At 50.2% G+C, this 14,854-nt stretch overlaps 1 protein-coding gene across 1 annotated transcript in view; it reads left to right on the forward strand.

Moving 5' to 3' along the window:
• Window positions 1-1,153: 1,153 nt before the first annotated feature.
• Window positions 1,154-14,854, forward strand: part of LOC147101935 (uncharacterized) — a 259,966-nt gene continuing 246,265 nt past the window's right edge. The window contains exons 1-3 of the mRNA XM_085965158.1: window positions 1,154-1,171; window positions 1,243-1,296; window positions 1,753-1,884. Coding sequence (XP_085821284.1) covers window positions 1,154-1,171; window positions 1,243-1,296; window positions 1,753-1,884 — 204 coding nt within the window. The remainder of the gene's footprint in view (window positions 1,172-1,242; window positions 1,297-1,752; window positions 1,885-14,854) is intronic.

The following is a 14,854-nucleotide window of genomic DNA, read 5'->3' on the forward strand; positions in this document are numbered from 1 at the left end:
AGGGGGTAGAAGATGCACCATATAGAGAACAGTATAGAGGAGGGGGTAGAAGATGCACCATATAGAGAACAGTATAGAGGGGGTTAGAAGATGCACCGTATAGAGAACAGTATAGAGGAGTGGGTAGAAGATGCACCGTATAGAGAACAGTATAGAGGAGTGGGTAGAAGATGCTCCATATAGAGAACAGTATAGAGGAGGGGGTAGAAGATGCACCATATAGAGAACAGTATAGAGGAGGGGGTAGAAGATGCACCGTATAGAGAACAGTATAGAGGAGTGGGTAGAAGATGCACCGTATAGAGAACAGTATAGAGTGGGTAGAAGATGCTCCATATAGAGAACAGTTTAGAGGAGTGGGTAGAAGATGCACTATATAGAGAACAGTATAGAGGAGGGGGTAGAAGATGCACCATATAGAGAACAGTATAGAGCAGGGTAGAAGATGCACCGTATAGAGAACAGTATAGAGGAGGGGGTAGAAGATGCACCATATAGAGAACAGTATAGAGGAGGGGGTAGAAGATGCACCATATAGAGAACAGTATAGAGGAGGGGGGTAGAAGATGCACCATATAGAGAACAGTATAGAGGAGGGGGTAGAAGATGCACCATATAGAGAACAGTATAGAGGAGGGTAGAAGATGCACCATATAGAGAACAGTATAGAGGAGGGTAGAAGATGCACCATATAGAGAACAGTATAGAGGAGGGGGTAGAAGATGCACCATACAGAGAACAGTATAGAGGAGGGGGTAGAAGATGCTCCATATAGAGAACAGTTTAGAGGAGTGGGTAGAAGATGCACTATTTAGAAACGTACATTTCGGACGCACCAGTGTCCATGTTTGCTTCTATTCAGTTCTGATACCTTGCTGTTTGAAAATGAAGACATTTTCTTGGGTGGTGGAGGCAGACTCGATCACCACGTTCAAAAGGGAGTTGGATAATTACCTGAAGGAAAGAAATTTGCAGGGCTCCGGGGAAAGGGCGGGAGAGTGGGACTAGCTGAGAGCCGGCAGGGGCTCGACGGGCCGAATGGCCTCCTGTGCTGTAACCTTTCTATGATTCCTTATGATCCAATCAACTGCAAGAAATCTGCCTACAACTTAGTGTAATGGAAATGTAACACATAAAGTGTGACGTGACGCACATGAAGTGTCACAGCGAGGTACCGTTTTATTACAATTGATATTCAGCCATGTTCAGAAATATTATTAACGTCTGCTCTCTTTATTTCAGATTGCTCGCAACGAAAACAGATTTATTCTGACTTGTGGCTTACCCTACCAGATGGTGAGTGCACCAGTACAATCATAGTGTATTATGCGGGCAGCATGTGGCCAGCGGGCATCGTGCGGGCAGAGTACTAACACAGTTACAGTCAGGTGTCGGAACGGGAGCTTTGAATGAGGTCTGAGATGGAGTCTCGATCTCCAATAACATGTAGGGCCTCTCCCGAGGGCTGGGGAACGTGCCGTTCCAATGGGGAGCTGAACCGAGCCGAGCCAGCAGGCCCTGGTGTTGATTCCTGAGTTAGTTGAGCACAGTGAGAGGATTATGTTCTCACTGTCTACTCACACATGAAGAATGTGTGCCGGGTGAATCTCCCCTCTCCAAACTTAACGAAAGGAGTGTCAGCAGCTTCAGGGAAGGAGAGAGTTGTGAGGAGAGGGACAGGAGGAGTGAGGCGATGGACTGCAACCTCCTTTTGGTTTGGGACAGATGCTGATATTCTTGTCTTCTCTTCAGCTGCGATCCCAGGTGGGGGAAGGCCGCTGCTTCTCTGTGAACTGCTCAGAGAAGGCCAAGGACCAGGCCATTACTGTGCTGAAACACTTCAATGTGCGAGTCACCCCTAAAGACATCTTCAGCCGCTGCCAGGTAGGACAGAACGTCGTGGGCGAGGAGCCGAGGGGAGGGACTGGTGATGGGCTGAATGGCTTCTGTGCGCATACGGCCCCTAAATTATTTTTTAACTAAAATGTCCCTAACTGAAACATATTTTAATAAAGGCTCAGGCTGATAGAGCTCTCCTGAGAGAGAGTGTGAGTGAGTGAGTGAGAGCCCTCCTGTACAGTACCCCAGACACCTGTGTTAGTTACAGTGGGAGCACAGACTCACTTTACCCTGACCAGAGGATCAGGGAATACTCGAGTCTTTCCTTGGTCTCAATTGGGACATTTCTAAGTTTTGGTTGCACAGAGACCCTTCGCCTCATCACCTGTTGACGGTACAGTGTACAGGAACGGACTGCCAGAGAATACTGTTCATGCTCACAAGCTCGTGTACTGAATGGAATAACCAGTTTGGCCAGATGTGGTATTTGGCCCCGGTCAGTGTCCCCCCCCCCTGGTCAGTGTCCCCCCCCCCCCCCGTCAGTGCCCCCCCCTCCCCCAGGCCAGTGTCCCCCCCCCCCCGGCCAGTGTCCCCCCCCCCCCCCCCCCGGTCAGTGTCCCCCCGTCTCTCTACAATGTTGGACTGGGGCGGGAAGGGACATAAGAACATAAGGAATAGGAGCAGGAATAGGCCACTTGGCCTCTCAAGCCTGCGCCGCCATTCAATAAGGTCATGGCTGATCTTGGGCTCAAAGCCACTTCCCCGCCTGCTCCCCATAACCCTTCACTCCCTTATCTTGCAAAAATTTGTCTATCTCCACCTTAAATGTATTTAATGACCCAGCCTCCACGGCTCTCTGGGGCAGAGAATTCCACAGATTTACGACCCTCTGATAGAAGAAATTCCTCCTCATCTCATTTCTAAAAGGGCGACCCTTTATTCGGAAACTATGCCCCCGAGTTCTAGATTTCCCCATGAGGGGAAACATCATCTCTGCATCTACCTTGTCCAGCCCCTCAGTATCTTGTATGTTTTGATAAGATCCCCTCTCATTCTTCTAAACTCCAATGAGTATAGGCCCAACCTGCTCAACCTTTCTTCATAAGTCAAACCCCTTCATCTCTGGAATTAACCTAGTGAATCGTCTCTGAACTGCCTCCAATGCAAGTATATCCTTCTTTAAATAAGGAGACCAAAACTGTACGCAGTACTCCAGGTGTGGTCTCACCAATACCCTGTACAGTTGTAGCAGGACTTCCCTGCTTTTATACTCCATCCCCCTCGAAATAAAGGCCAACATTCCATTTGCCTTTTTGATTACTTGCTGTACCTGCATGCTAACCTTTTGTGTTTCATGCACAAGGACCCCCAGGCCCCTCTGAACTGTAGCATTTTGTAATCTCTCTCCATTTAAATAATAATTTGCTTTTTTATTTTTCCTGCCAAAGTGGATAACCTCGCACTTTCCCACATTATACTCCATCTGCCAAATGTTTGCCCACTCACCTAGCCTGTCTATATCCCTTTGCAGATTCTTTGAGTCCTCTGCACAACTTGCTTTCCCACCCATCTTTGTATCATCCGCAAACTTGGCTACATTACACTCGGTCCCTTCATCCAAGTCATTAAATGTAGATTGTAAATAGTTGGGGCCCCAGCACCGACCCCTGTGGCACCCCACTAGTTACCATTTGCCAACAGGAAAATGACCCATTTATCCCGACTCTCTGCTTTCTGTTAGTTAGCCAATTCTCTACCCATGCTAATATATTACCCCCAACTCCGTGAGCTCTTATCTTATGCAGTAACCTTTTATGTGGCACCTTATCAAATGCCTTCTGGAAATCCAAATACACCACATCCACTGGTTCCCCTTTATCCACCCTGCTTGTTACATCCTCAAAGAACTCCAGCAAATTTGTTAAACATGATTTCCCTTTCCTAAAACCATGCTGACTCTGACGGCAGTATGTTTTTCTAAATGCCCTGCTTAATGAAGGACTCTAGCATTTCACAATGACAGATGTTAGGCTAACTGGTCTATAGTTTCCTGCTTTCTGTCTCCCTCTTTTCTTAAATAGGGGTGTTACATTAGCGGTTTTCCAATCCTCTGGGACCTCTCCAGAGTCCAGGGAATTTTGGTATATTGCAACCAATGCATCCACTATCTCTGCAGCCACTTCTTTTAAGACCCTGGGATGCAGGCCATCTGGTCACAGAATCACAGAAACCCCACAGTGCAGATAGAGGCCATTTCGGCCCATCGAGCCTGCACCGACACATATCCCACCCGATCCCCGTAACCCCCACACCAACACATATCCCACCCTATCCCCGCGTATTTAATCCCCCTAACACTAAGGGTCAATTTATCATAGCCAATCAACCTAACCCATTATTTTAGAGAGTACTATTTCCTTAGTGATAGTGATTGTCTTTAGTTCCCCCCTTCCTGTGGCCCCTTGATTATCCATTATTGGGATGTTGTTAGTGTCTTCTACTGTGAAGACAGATGCAAAATATTTGTTCAGAGTCTCTGCCATTTCCCTGTTCCCTATTATTAATTCTCCAGACTCATCCTCTAAGGGACCAACGTTTACTTTAGGTACCCTCTTCCTTTTTATATACCTGTATAGAAGCTCTTACTATCTGTTTTAATGTTTCTTGCCAGCTTACTCTCATAATTCATCTTCTGTCTATTATTTTTTTAGTCATCCTTTGCTGGTTTTTAAAAATTTCCCAATCCTCTGGCCTCCCACCAATCTTGGCAACATTGTAAGCCTTCGTTTTCAATTTGATACCATCCTTTACTTCCTTAGTTAGCCACGGATGGTGCTCCCTTCACTTAAAATCTTTCTTTCTCACTGGAATATATTTTTGTTGAGAGTTATGAAATATCTCCTTAAATGTCCGCCATTGCATTTCAACTGTCTTATCCTTGAATTTATTTTTCCAGTCCACTTTAGCCAGTTCTGCCCTCATGCCATTATAATTGCCTTTCTTTAAGATCAGGACACTGGTTTGGGATACAACTTTCTCACCCTCCAACTGAATTTGAAATTCAACCATGCTATGATCACTCTTACCTAGAGGATCCTTTACTATGAGATCATTTATTAATTCTGTCTCATTACACGGTACCAGATCCAAGATAGCCTGCTCCCTGGTTGGTTCCATTACATACTGTTCTAGGAAGACATCCCGGATGCACTCTATAAACTCCTCCTCCAGGCTACCATGCCAATTTGATTTGTCCAATCAATATGGAGATTAAAGTCACCCATGATTATTACCGTACCTTTTTTACATTGTCTGAATGAGAATCACAGGCTGTTCACAAAAGGAAAATTTTTGGTACCCAGTCATAAGAACATAAGAAATAGGAGCAGGAGTAGGCCAATCGGCCCCTCGAGCCTGCTCCGCCATTCAATAAGATCATGGCTGATCTGATCCTAACCGCCAATCCACTATCACAGAACCATCTCCTGAATCTAACAGAATTAGACACACGAAATAGGAGCAGGATCAGGCTACACGGCCCCTGGGCCCGCTCCGCTACCCACAGGGCCATGACCATTCCGAACCTAGACTCATGTCCAAATTCCTGCCCGCTCCCCGTAACCCTTAATTCCCTTTACTTCTAGGAAACTGTCTATTTCTGTTTTAAATTTATGTAATGATGTAGCTTCTACAGCTTTTTGGGGCAGCATATTCCATGGACCTACCACCCTCTGAGTGAAGTAGTTCCACCTCATCTCAGTTTTGAAAGAGCAGCCCCTTATTCTAAGACTATGCCCCCTAGTTCTAGTTTCACCCATCATCGGGAACATCTTCCCTGCATCCACCCGATTCAACCCCTTCACAATCTTATATGTTTCAATAAGATCGCCTCTCATTCTTCTGAACTCCAATGAGTAGAGTCCCAATCTACTCAACCTCTCCTCATATGTCCATCCCCTCATCCCCGGGATTAACCGAGTGAACCTTCTTTGTACTGACACGAGAGCAAGTATGTCCTTTCTTAAGTATGGACACCAAAACTGTACGCAGTATTCCAGGTGCGGTCTCACCAATACCTTGTACAACTGAAGCAATACCTCCCTATTTTTATATTCTATCCCCCTAGCAATGAAAGCCAACATTCCATTGGCCTTCTTAATCACTTGCTGCACCTGCATACTAACCTTTTGAGTTTCGTGCACCAGGACCCCCAGATCCCTTTGTACTTCAGCACTTTCCAGTTTCTTGCCATTAAGATAATAACTTGCTCTACGATTTTTCCTGCCAAAGTGCATAACCTCACACTTTCCAGTATTGTATTCCATCTGCCAAATCTCTGCCCACTTACTTAGCCTGTCTATGTCCCCTTGCAGGTTTTTTATGTCCTCCTCACTCACTACTTTCCCTCCCATCTTAGTATCTAACATGCACTGTTCTGTTTGATGTGTTTTGAACATGGTTTGAGCTTTCCGTGAGTTGTTGTTGGTTTAGTGACTTGTTGAGGGGAGACTGCTGTCGCGGTGGGGCCGTGCTGTCGCGGTGAGCCCGTGCTGTCGCGGTGAGCCCGTGCTGTCGCGGTGAGCCCGTGCTGTCGCGAGGGTTGCGATGGGGTGGAAATTTCGGGAAGTTTAGCTTGGTAATTTTGGGAATTTTGCCCAAAAAACCACATGCTAGCATAATTTTGTTTTTTTAGTATTTCTTTCATTTTTTTTCACAGGTCCTCTCTTAATAATTAAGATTCCATCTCTGTTAGTAATTTTAAGGAATTTCTTAATTAATATATGTTTAGCTTCTTACTCGGCTTGTTTTAATAATTACAAGTTTTGTGTGTGACTGTGAACAAATGTGTCCTGATTGGTTGGATGAGTGGATGAGCGATTAGCTCCCTCTATTGGTGATGTAGCGTTGTGCGTGCACAGGTCATGCTTCCATCACATGGAGTATCAGGAAAAATTTACTCACCCTGTTGCAATCGTGCTGATTGACCGCAGTTTGACACATAGACAAATGCCCTTTATTTCTTTGCATAGAACAATGCCACCTCCGTGCTGTCGCGGTGTGTCCGTGCTGTCGCGGTGCGTCCGTGCTTTCGCTAGGGTTGTGAAGGGGTGGAAAGTTTCCAGTAAATTTCCGGAAATTTTCCACGGGAAGTTTAGCTTGGGAATTTTGCCCAAAAAAGCACATGCTAGCATAATATTGTTTTTGCAGGTTTTTTTTGTCTTTCTTTCATTTTTTTTTCACAGGTCCTCTCTTAAAATTACTAACAGAGATGGAATCTTAATTATTAAGGAATTTCTTAATCAATATATGTTTATCTTCTTACTTGGCTTGTTTTAATAATTACAAGTTTTGTGTGTGACTGTGAACAAATGTGTCCTGATTGGTTGGATGAGTGATTAGCTCCCTCTATTGGTGATGTAGCGTCGTGCGTGCACAGGTCATGCTTCCATCACATGGAATATCAGGAAAAATTTACTCACCCTGTTGCAATCGTGCTGATTGACCGCAGTTCGACACAGAGACGAATGGCCTTTATTTCTTTGCATCCGTGCTGTCGCGGTGGGGCCGTGCTGTCGCGGTGGGCCCGTGCTTTCGCGGTGCGGGGTCGCGGTGGGGCCATGTTGTCGCTGTGGGGCCATGCTGTCGCAGTGCAGGGTCGCGTTGGGGCCGTGCCGTCGCGGTGGGGCCGTGCCGTCGTGGTGTGTCCGTGCCGTCGCTGTCTCAATGTCCTGTTGGAGGCTGTCTGAGTGGAGCAGGGCTAGTGATCGTTTTGTGGAGAGCCATGTCTGTCCTTTCACAGCGGAAGATCAGTTTTTAGCTATCTACTTCTCAATCTTGGAGTAAGATTCTGCTGCAGGGAGCTTGGGCCTGGGGTCGATTGGGCTTATACTCGCTGGAGTTTAGAAGAATGAGAGGGGATCTCATTGAAACTTATAAAACTCTAACAGGATTAGACAGACTAGATGCAGGAAGGATGTTCCCGATGGTCGGGGAGTCCAGAACCAGGGGGTCACAGTCTAAGGATAAGGGGTAAGCCATTTAGGACAGAGATGAGGAGGAATTTCTTCACCCAGGGAGTGGTGAACCTGTGGAATTCTCTACCACACAAGGCGGTGGAGGCCAGTTCATTAAATATATTCAAGAAGGAGTTAGATATATTTCTTAAGGCTAAAGGGATCAAGGGATATGAGGAGAAGGCAGGGACAGGGTACTGAATTTGGATGATCAGCCATGATCTCATTGAATGGCGGAGCAGGCTCGAGGGGCCGAATGGCCTACTCCTGCTCCTATCTTCTATGTTTCTATGTTAATGGAGGTTGTACAGGGTAGCTGAGTTAGACTGGCACAAAATTGTCTCTTTTTCTTGGCTGGAGTGTGTGCCAACTGAACATGTCACTCTGTTCCACCACTAACCACAGCTGTGACGGCAATACTTATAGCAGGGTGGAGGGTTAAAGGTGACGCTACATTTAACGGCATTACCATCGCCGAATCCCTCACCATCAATATCCTGGGGGTCACCATTGAGCAGGAACTTAACTGGACCAGCCACATAAATACTGTGGCAACAAGAGCAGGTCAGAGGCTGGGTATTCTGCGGCGAGTGTCTCCCCAAAGCCTTTCCACCAACTACAAGGATCAAGTCAGGAGTGTGATGGAACACTCTCCACTTGCCTGGATGAGTGCAGCTGCAACAACACTCAAGAAGCTCGACACTATCCAGGACAAAGCAGCCCGCTTGATTGGCACCCCATCCACCACCTTAAACATTCACTCCCTCCACCACCGGCGTACCGTGGCTGCAGTGTGTACCATCTACAAGATGCACTGCAGTAACTCGCCAAGACTTCTTCAACAGCACTTCCTAAACCCGTGACCTCTTCAACCTAGAAGGACAAGGGCAGCAAGCACATGGGAACACCGCCACTTCCAAGTTCCCCTCCACGCCATACACCATCCTGACTTAGAAGTATATCGGCCGATCCTTCATCATCGCTGGGTCAAAATCCTGGAACTCCCTCCCTAACAGCACTGTGGGAGCACCTTCACCACACGGACTGCAGCGATTCAAGAAGGCGGCTCACCACCACCTTCTCAAGGGCAATTAGGGATGGGCAATAAATGCTGGCCGAGCCAGCGATGCCCACATCCTGAGAATGAATTTTTTTTAATTGGCAACCACTCACCCCCTGACAGCAGCTGCAAGTCGGTCTCTGTAATTACCTTCCAACACTCAGTGATCATGAGCTGAACGATTCACCATTAGACTATTGTCTGCTCCAGCCCCGAGTGAAAGGGACCCTCCACAAACTGTGGGCAATTGCAATCTATTATCGGCCACGCTCTCTGCTCCTGCTTGAAGCTGCCAAGTATATTTCCACTATTTATTTACAGGAGTTCTGCGCCGCACAGATTCCAGTCAACCTGATCGAGGACAAGCTGCAGGTTATGGGATGGTGACTAGTGACCAATGCTGATGTCAGCAGAGTGCAACGAGCTCACTCCAGCCTCACACTAGAATGGTACCAGGGTCGAGGGACTTCAGTTACGTGGATAGTTTGGAGAAGCTGGGGTTGTTCTCCTTAGAGCAGTGAAGGTTAAGAGATTTAATAGAGGTGTTCAGAATCATGAATGGTTTTGATAGAGTAAATAAGGAGAAACTGTTTCCACTGGCGGGAGGGTCGGTAACCAGAGGACACGGATTTAAAATCATTGGCAAAAGAACCAGAGGGGAGACGAGGAGAATTTTTTTTACGCAGTGAGTTGTTGTGATCTGGAATGCGCTGCCTGAAAGGGCGGTGGAAGCAGATTCAATAGTAACTTTCAAAAGAGAATTGGATAAATACTTGAAGGGGAAAGATTTACAGGGCTATGGGGAAAGAGCAGGGGAGTGGGACTAACTGGAGAGCTCTTTCAAAGAGCCGGCACGATGGGCCGAATGGCCTCCTTCTGTGCTGCAAGATGCTATGATTCTATCAAACAATAGTGAAAATTGTCAAACACAAACTCTGGGGCAACCAGTGGCTGTTACCCTTGAAATTGAATAAAGATCCTGTTTATAGTGTATGTCTCAGGACTGAGGGCACTTTATAAAGCTAACTGTTTATAATGATCCTGTAACATCTCCACACATTCTGGGCGCAGGGGCTAACTTGTCCTGTCTCAGGTGCGGTAGGGAACGGATTCCCGGGTGCGGTGGGGAACGGATTCCCGGGTGCGGTGGGGAACGGATTCCCGGGAGCGGATTCCTGGGTGCGGTGAGGAGCGGATTCCTGGGTGCGGTGGGGAACGGATTCCCGGGAGCGGTGGGGAATGGATTCCCGGGAATGGATTCCTGGGTGCGGTGGGGAGCGGATTCCCGGGTGCGGTGGGGAATGGATTCCCGGGAATGGATTCCTGGGTGCGGTGGGAAACGGATTCCTGGGTGCGGTGGGGAATGGATTCCCGAGTGCGGATTCCCGGGTGCGGTGGGAAACGGATTCCCGGGTGCGGTGGGGAACGGATTCCCGGGTGCGGTGGGGAACGGATTCCCGGGTGCGGTGGGGAATGGATTCCCGGGAATGGATTCCTGGGTGCGGTGGGAAACGGATTCCTGGGTGCGGTGGGGAATGGATTCCCGAGTGCGGATTCCCGGGTGCGGTGGGAAACGGATTCCCGGGTGCGGTGGGGAATGGATTCCCGAGTGCGGATTCCCGGGTGCGGTGGGGAACGGATTCCCGGGTGCGGTGGGGAACGGAGTCCCGGGAATAGATTCCCGGGTGCGGTGGGGAATGGATTCCCGAGTGCGGATTCCCGGGTGCAGTGGGGAACGGATTCCCGGGTGCGGTGGGGAACGGATTCCCGGGTGCGGTGGGGAACGGATTCCCGGGTGCGGTGGGGAATAGATTCCCGGGTGCGGTGGGGAACGGAGTCCCGGGAACGGAGTCTCGGGTGGGGTGGGGAACGGTCTCATTATTCCTGCTGGATTAACGCTGGCAGCTCCAGGTATTCTGTCTTACATTTTATATTGAAATAAAAAGCTGTCAAAATTTATTTAGATAATCAGACCTGATCAGAAATTGTTTGAAATAAATAAACTAATTAAATGACCCTCCTGTGCATTATTAATTAATGTTGTTGCTTTTTATTGTTGTGTATTGTTTGAGAATTCAATTTGATGTTCCTTTGAAATGCAGCTTGCACAGAGAGTGAGGGTTTGGTCATTGTGAACTGCGAAGTGTTTTATTTTCAGGGTGTGGGGCTGAGATGGAATCAGACCAGTGACATCAGATGGTGTGAGATAATGGTGTCTGCGGGAAGCGTGTAATGGGAAAGTCAAGGCAGTGGTTACCTGGTAACTTGGTGTTAACCGCAGAGCTCTACACGCTGGCTGCACCCTGTCAGGCCTCTCCCCGGCCTAGTTCTCACAAGAACCCAGGCAGCACAGCCTAGTTCCCACAGCTCTTCCAGTTTCCTGCCAAGAATTTAGTGTCTTAAGAAAGCCACTGGAGCATGAAGGTCACTGTGTGAGAAAATATCAGGCCGGGACGATTGCTTTCACGAGTCTGACATCGCACTGTGAGGGTTTGCATGGAGACTCGCCAGCGTGTCCGATTGTGTGAAATGTGGGGGTACACGATTCAGTCTCTGCCGTCATTTCAGCTGGTTATCGGAGACTTTTCACTGTTGTGTTCCCTCTGCCCATGTTCTTCTTCCGTCAGACTTCCTTCTTCTGGAGAGCACGACCCTCCCTAAACACCAGGATGATTGCCCAATTTCCTGAGTGGCCTGCTGCCCAGCCTGTGCATGGAGACAAAGGGGTTGGGTTTGTTCACCCCAGTCATATCAGCCGAACCAGCGCAGAAGATCGGTGAATTTTAAACGGAAGTGAGTTACGCCCCAAAACCACTCATGCTCATGTTTCCCACGATCTTATACGCTGGTTCAAAATTCAGTTCGCCCAGATCAGGGCTGCCCACTAAACTGACCACGCCCCCAGGTGGCAATTGCGAGTTTCCGCCAAGGACGCTGGTTCGGGAAGGCTCTTCAGACTGTGCTCCTCTCAGCGCACAGACCACAGTCGGCACATCTTCAATGTTTTTCATCGCTCCAACTGTTTAATTTACTCAGAAACTGACAAGTGTACACCAATTAAATTGCACAGTATAGTTTTTACTGAGCCATTTTCAGTGATTTTAAATCAGGTTACTCACAGGCAGTGGACTATACATCCTTATTAAAAATGCTTATTTTTGCTGATGAACCCATTTTCGGCTGTATTAGTAACACTGCCCCAGGTAACCACTCAAATACATCAAGGAATACTAATGAAAAGAAAAAGAAAAGAAACAATTGCGCTCTGTTACGCTACCCGATTGCACTGGTTCATGGAAGGTTTTACCTTTCTGATTATGCACGCCGGCTTCTCTCTCTACCCTAGCTTGGCGACTCCAAGCCCTTGGAGCTGATGGACCACATGCTGGCCCTCCTGGGCACACACAGGCCGTGCTTCCTCTTCAAGGAACTGTTCCTTCAACAGCTGCCAGGTCAGGTACGGTCGGCTTTAGCCAACTCTTCCATTACTGATTTCCGCGACCTGGCCAAGGAGGCCGACAAATTTTTCTCCGCCGGGCAACAGTACTGCGCGGCCACGCGGAGCCCTGCCCCCACCGATACAGCCCAACGGCGGCAGCCCCCAAGCCTCTGCTTCTACCACGTGCAGTTCGGCCCCAACGCCAGGAAGTGCCGGCCCCCGTGCAGTTTTCCCGCGTCGAAACAAACGAAAGACCACTCGTCGGCTGCTATGGCTGTCGGCTGTTCAGGCAGTTTGTTATTTATTACGGACACCAACTCCGGACATCGTTTTCTTTGCGACACGGGTGCCCAGGTGAGTATCCTGCCCACGTCAACCATAGACATGCAAGGGGGGAACCACGGCCCCGTCCTCGAAGCCGCCAACGGCAGTTCCATCCGCACCTTCGGGAAACGGAGCGTGACACTTTGTTTTGGCGGGCAGCAGTTCACCTGGGACTTTGTCACGGCAAAAGTGTCCACCCCCCTTCTCGGCGCTGACTTCCTCTGCGCCAATGGCCTTTTGGTGGACGTCAAGAACCGACATCTCATCAACGCTGAGACTTTCAGCTCGCTCCCATGTTCCCTCAGCGGGTCCAGCACAACGCATTTGTCCAGCGCGCACTCGGCCTCCGACGAGTTTTCCCGCCTCCTCGCCGAGCTCCCGGACCTCACGAAGCCCACGTTCTCGTCCGCCACCACCAAACACGGGGCAGAACACCATATCTCGATCACCGGTCCGCCCGTCTACGCCCGCGCTCGGTGCCTCGACCCGGGGAAACTTGCCATCGCTAAAGTCGAGTTCGACACCATAGAGCACCTCGGCATCATCCGCCAGTCGAACAGTCCGTGGGCCTCGCCCCTCCACATTGCTCCGAAACCGGGTGGCGCCCGTGCGGCGATTACCGGCGCCTCAACGACGCTACGACCCCCGACCGCTACCCGATTCCATACAGGACTTTTCCGCCCGCCTGGCCGGGAAAGTGGTATTCTCGAAAGTGGACCTCGTCCGGGGTTATCACCAGGTCCCTGTCCGGCTGCAGGATGTCCTGAAAACCACGATGATCACCCCGTTTGGGCTGTTCGAATTCCTCCGCATGCCATTCGGCCTCAAAAACGCCGCCCAGGCTTTTCAACGCCTAATGGACACCGTGTTACGGGACCTGACATTCCTGTTCGCATAGCTGGACGACATCCTCATTGCCAGCGCCTCCAGGACGGAGCATGTGTCGCACCTTCGGACTCGCTTCCAACACCTCAGCCAGCATGGCCTAATCGTCAACCCGGCCAAGTGCCAGTTCGGGCTGTCCTCGATCGACTTTCTCGGGCACTGCATCACGAAGGACGGGGCGGTGCCACTGCCATCGAAAGTGGAGGCCGTGATGGACTTCCCGCGACCCCTCACCGTGAAGGCCCTGCAGGAGTTTTTGGGCATGGTGAACTTTTACCATCGCTTCGTCCCCCGAGCAGCCCAGCTTATGCGGCCCCTTTACGAGGCCCTCAAAGGCAAGCCCGACAAGCTCGCCGTCGACTGGTCCGAGGAGATGGCCAATTCTTTCACGGACACGAAAAGGGCCCTGGCTAATGCGACCATGCTGGCGCATCCGTTACCTGATGTGCCGATTGCTCTCACCACCAACGCCTCGGACTATGCGGTGGGCGCCATCCACGAACAGTGGGTCAACGGCACCTGGCAGCCGCTCGCCGCCTTCAGCCGGCAGCACCGCCCCAACGAGCGGAAGTACAGCACCTTCGATCGTGAGCTTCTCGGCCTCTACCTCGCCGTCTGACACTTCCGTTTCCTACTGGAGGCTCGCCCATTCACAGCGTTCGTGGACCACAGACCGTTGACCTTCGCCATGGCCAAAGCTTCCGAGCCGTGGTCGGCCCGTCAGCAACGCCAGCTGGCCTTCATCTCAGAGTTCACAACTGACATCCAGCATGTGGCTGGGAAAGACAACCCCGTCGCCGACTGTCTCTCCCGAGCCGTCGCCAGCGCCGTACACCTCGGCATCGACTACATCCGTGTGGCGGCCGACCAGGCCTACAGGACGGCGGTCACGGGCCATCAACTAGCAGACGTCACGTTCGACGATGCCGGCACCACACTCCTGTGCGATGTCTCCGTTGGGCAGCCACGTCCTGTCGTGCCCGACGGGTGGAGATGGCAAGTTTTCGACGCCGTCCGTAACCTTTCCCACCCCGGCAGGAAGCCGTCACAGAAGCTGGTGGCGGCTAAGTTCGTCTGGCACGGGCTCAGGAAAGACGTTCACGACTGGGCCAGCACCTGCGTGGTATGCCAACGCTCGAAAGTGCATCGCCATACTAAGGCCCCGTTGGCGCCTTTCGCGGTGCCCGAGAGGCAGTTCGACCATATTAACGTGGACCTGGTGGGGCCCCTGCCGCCCTCCCGCGGGTTCACCCACCTCCTCACAATGGTCGACAGAACCACCCGATGGCCGGA

This window comes from Somniosus microcephalus, chromosome 23, assembly GCF_052327205.1.
Source record: "Somniosus microcephalus isolate GS21.2 chromosome 23, FLI_Smic_1.0, whole genome shotgun sequence".
Classification (NCBI taxonomy): Eukaryota; Metazoa; Chordata; class Chondrichthyes; order Squaliformes; family Somniosidae; genus Somniosus; species Somniosus microcephalus.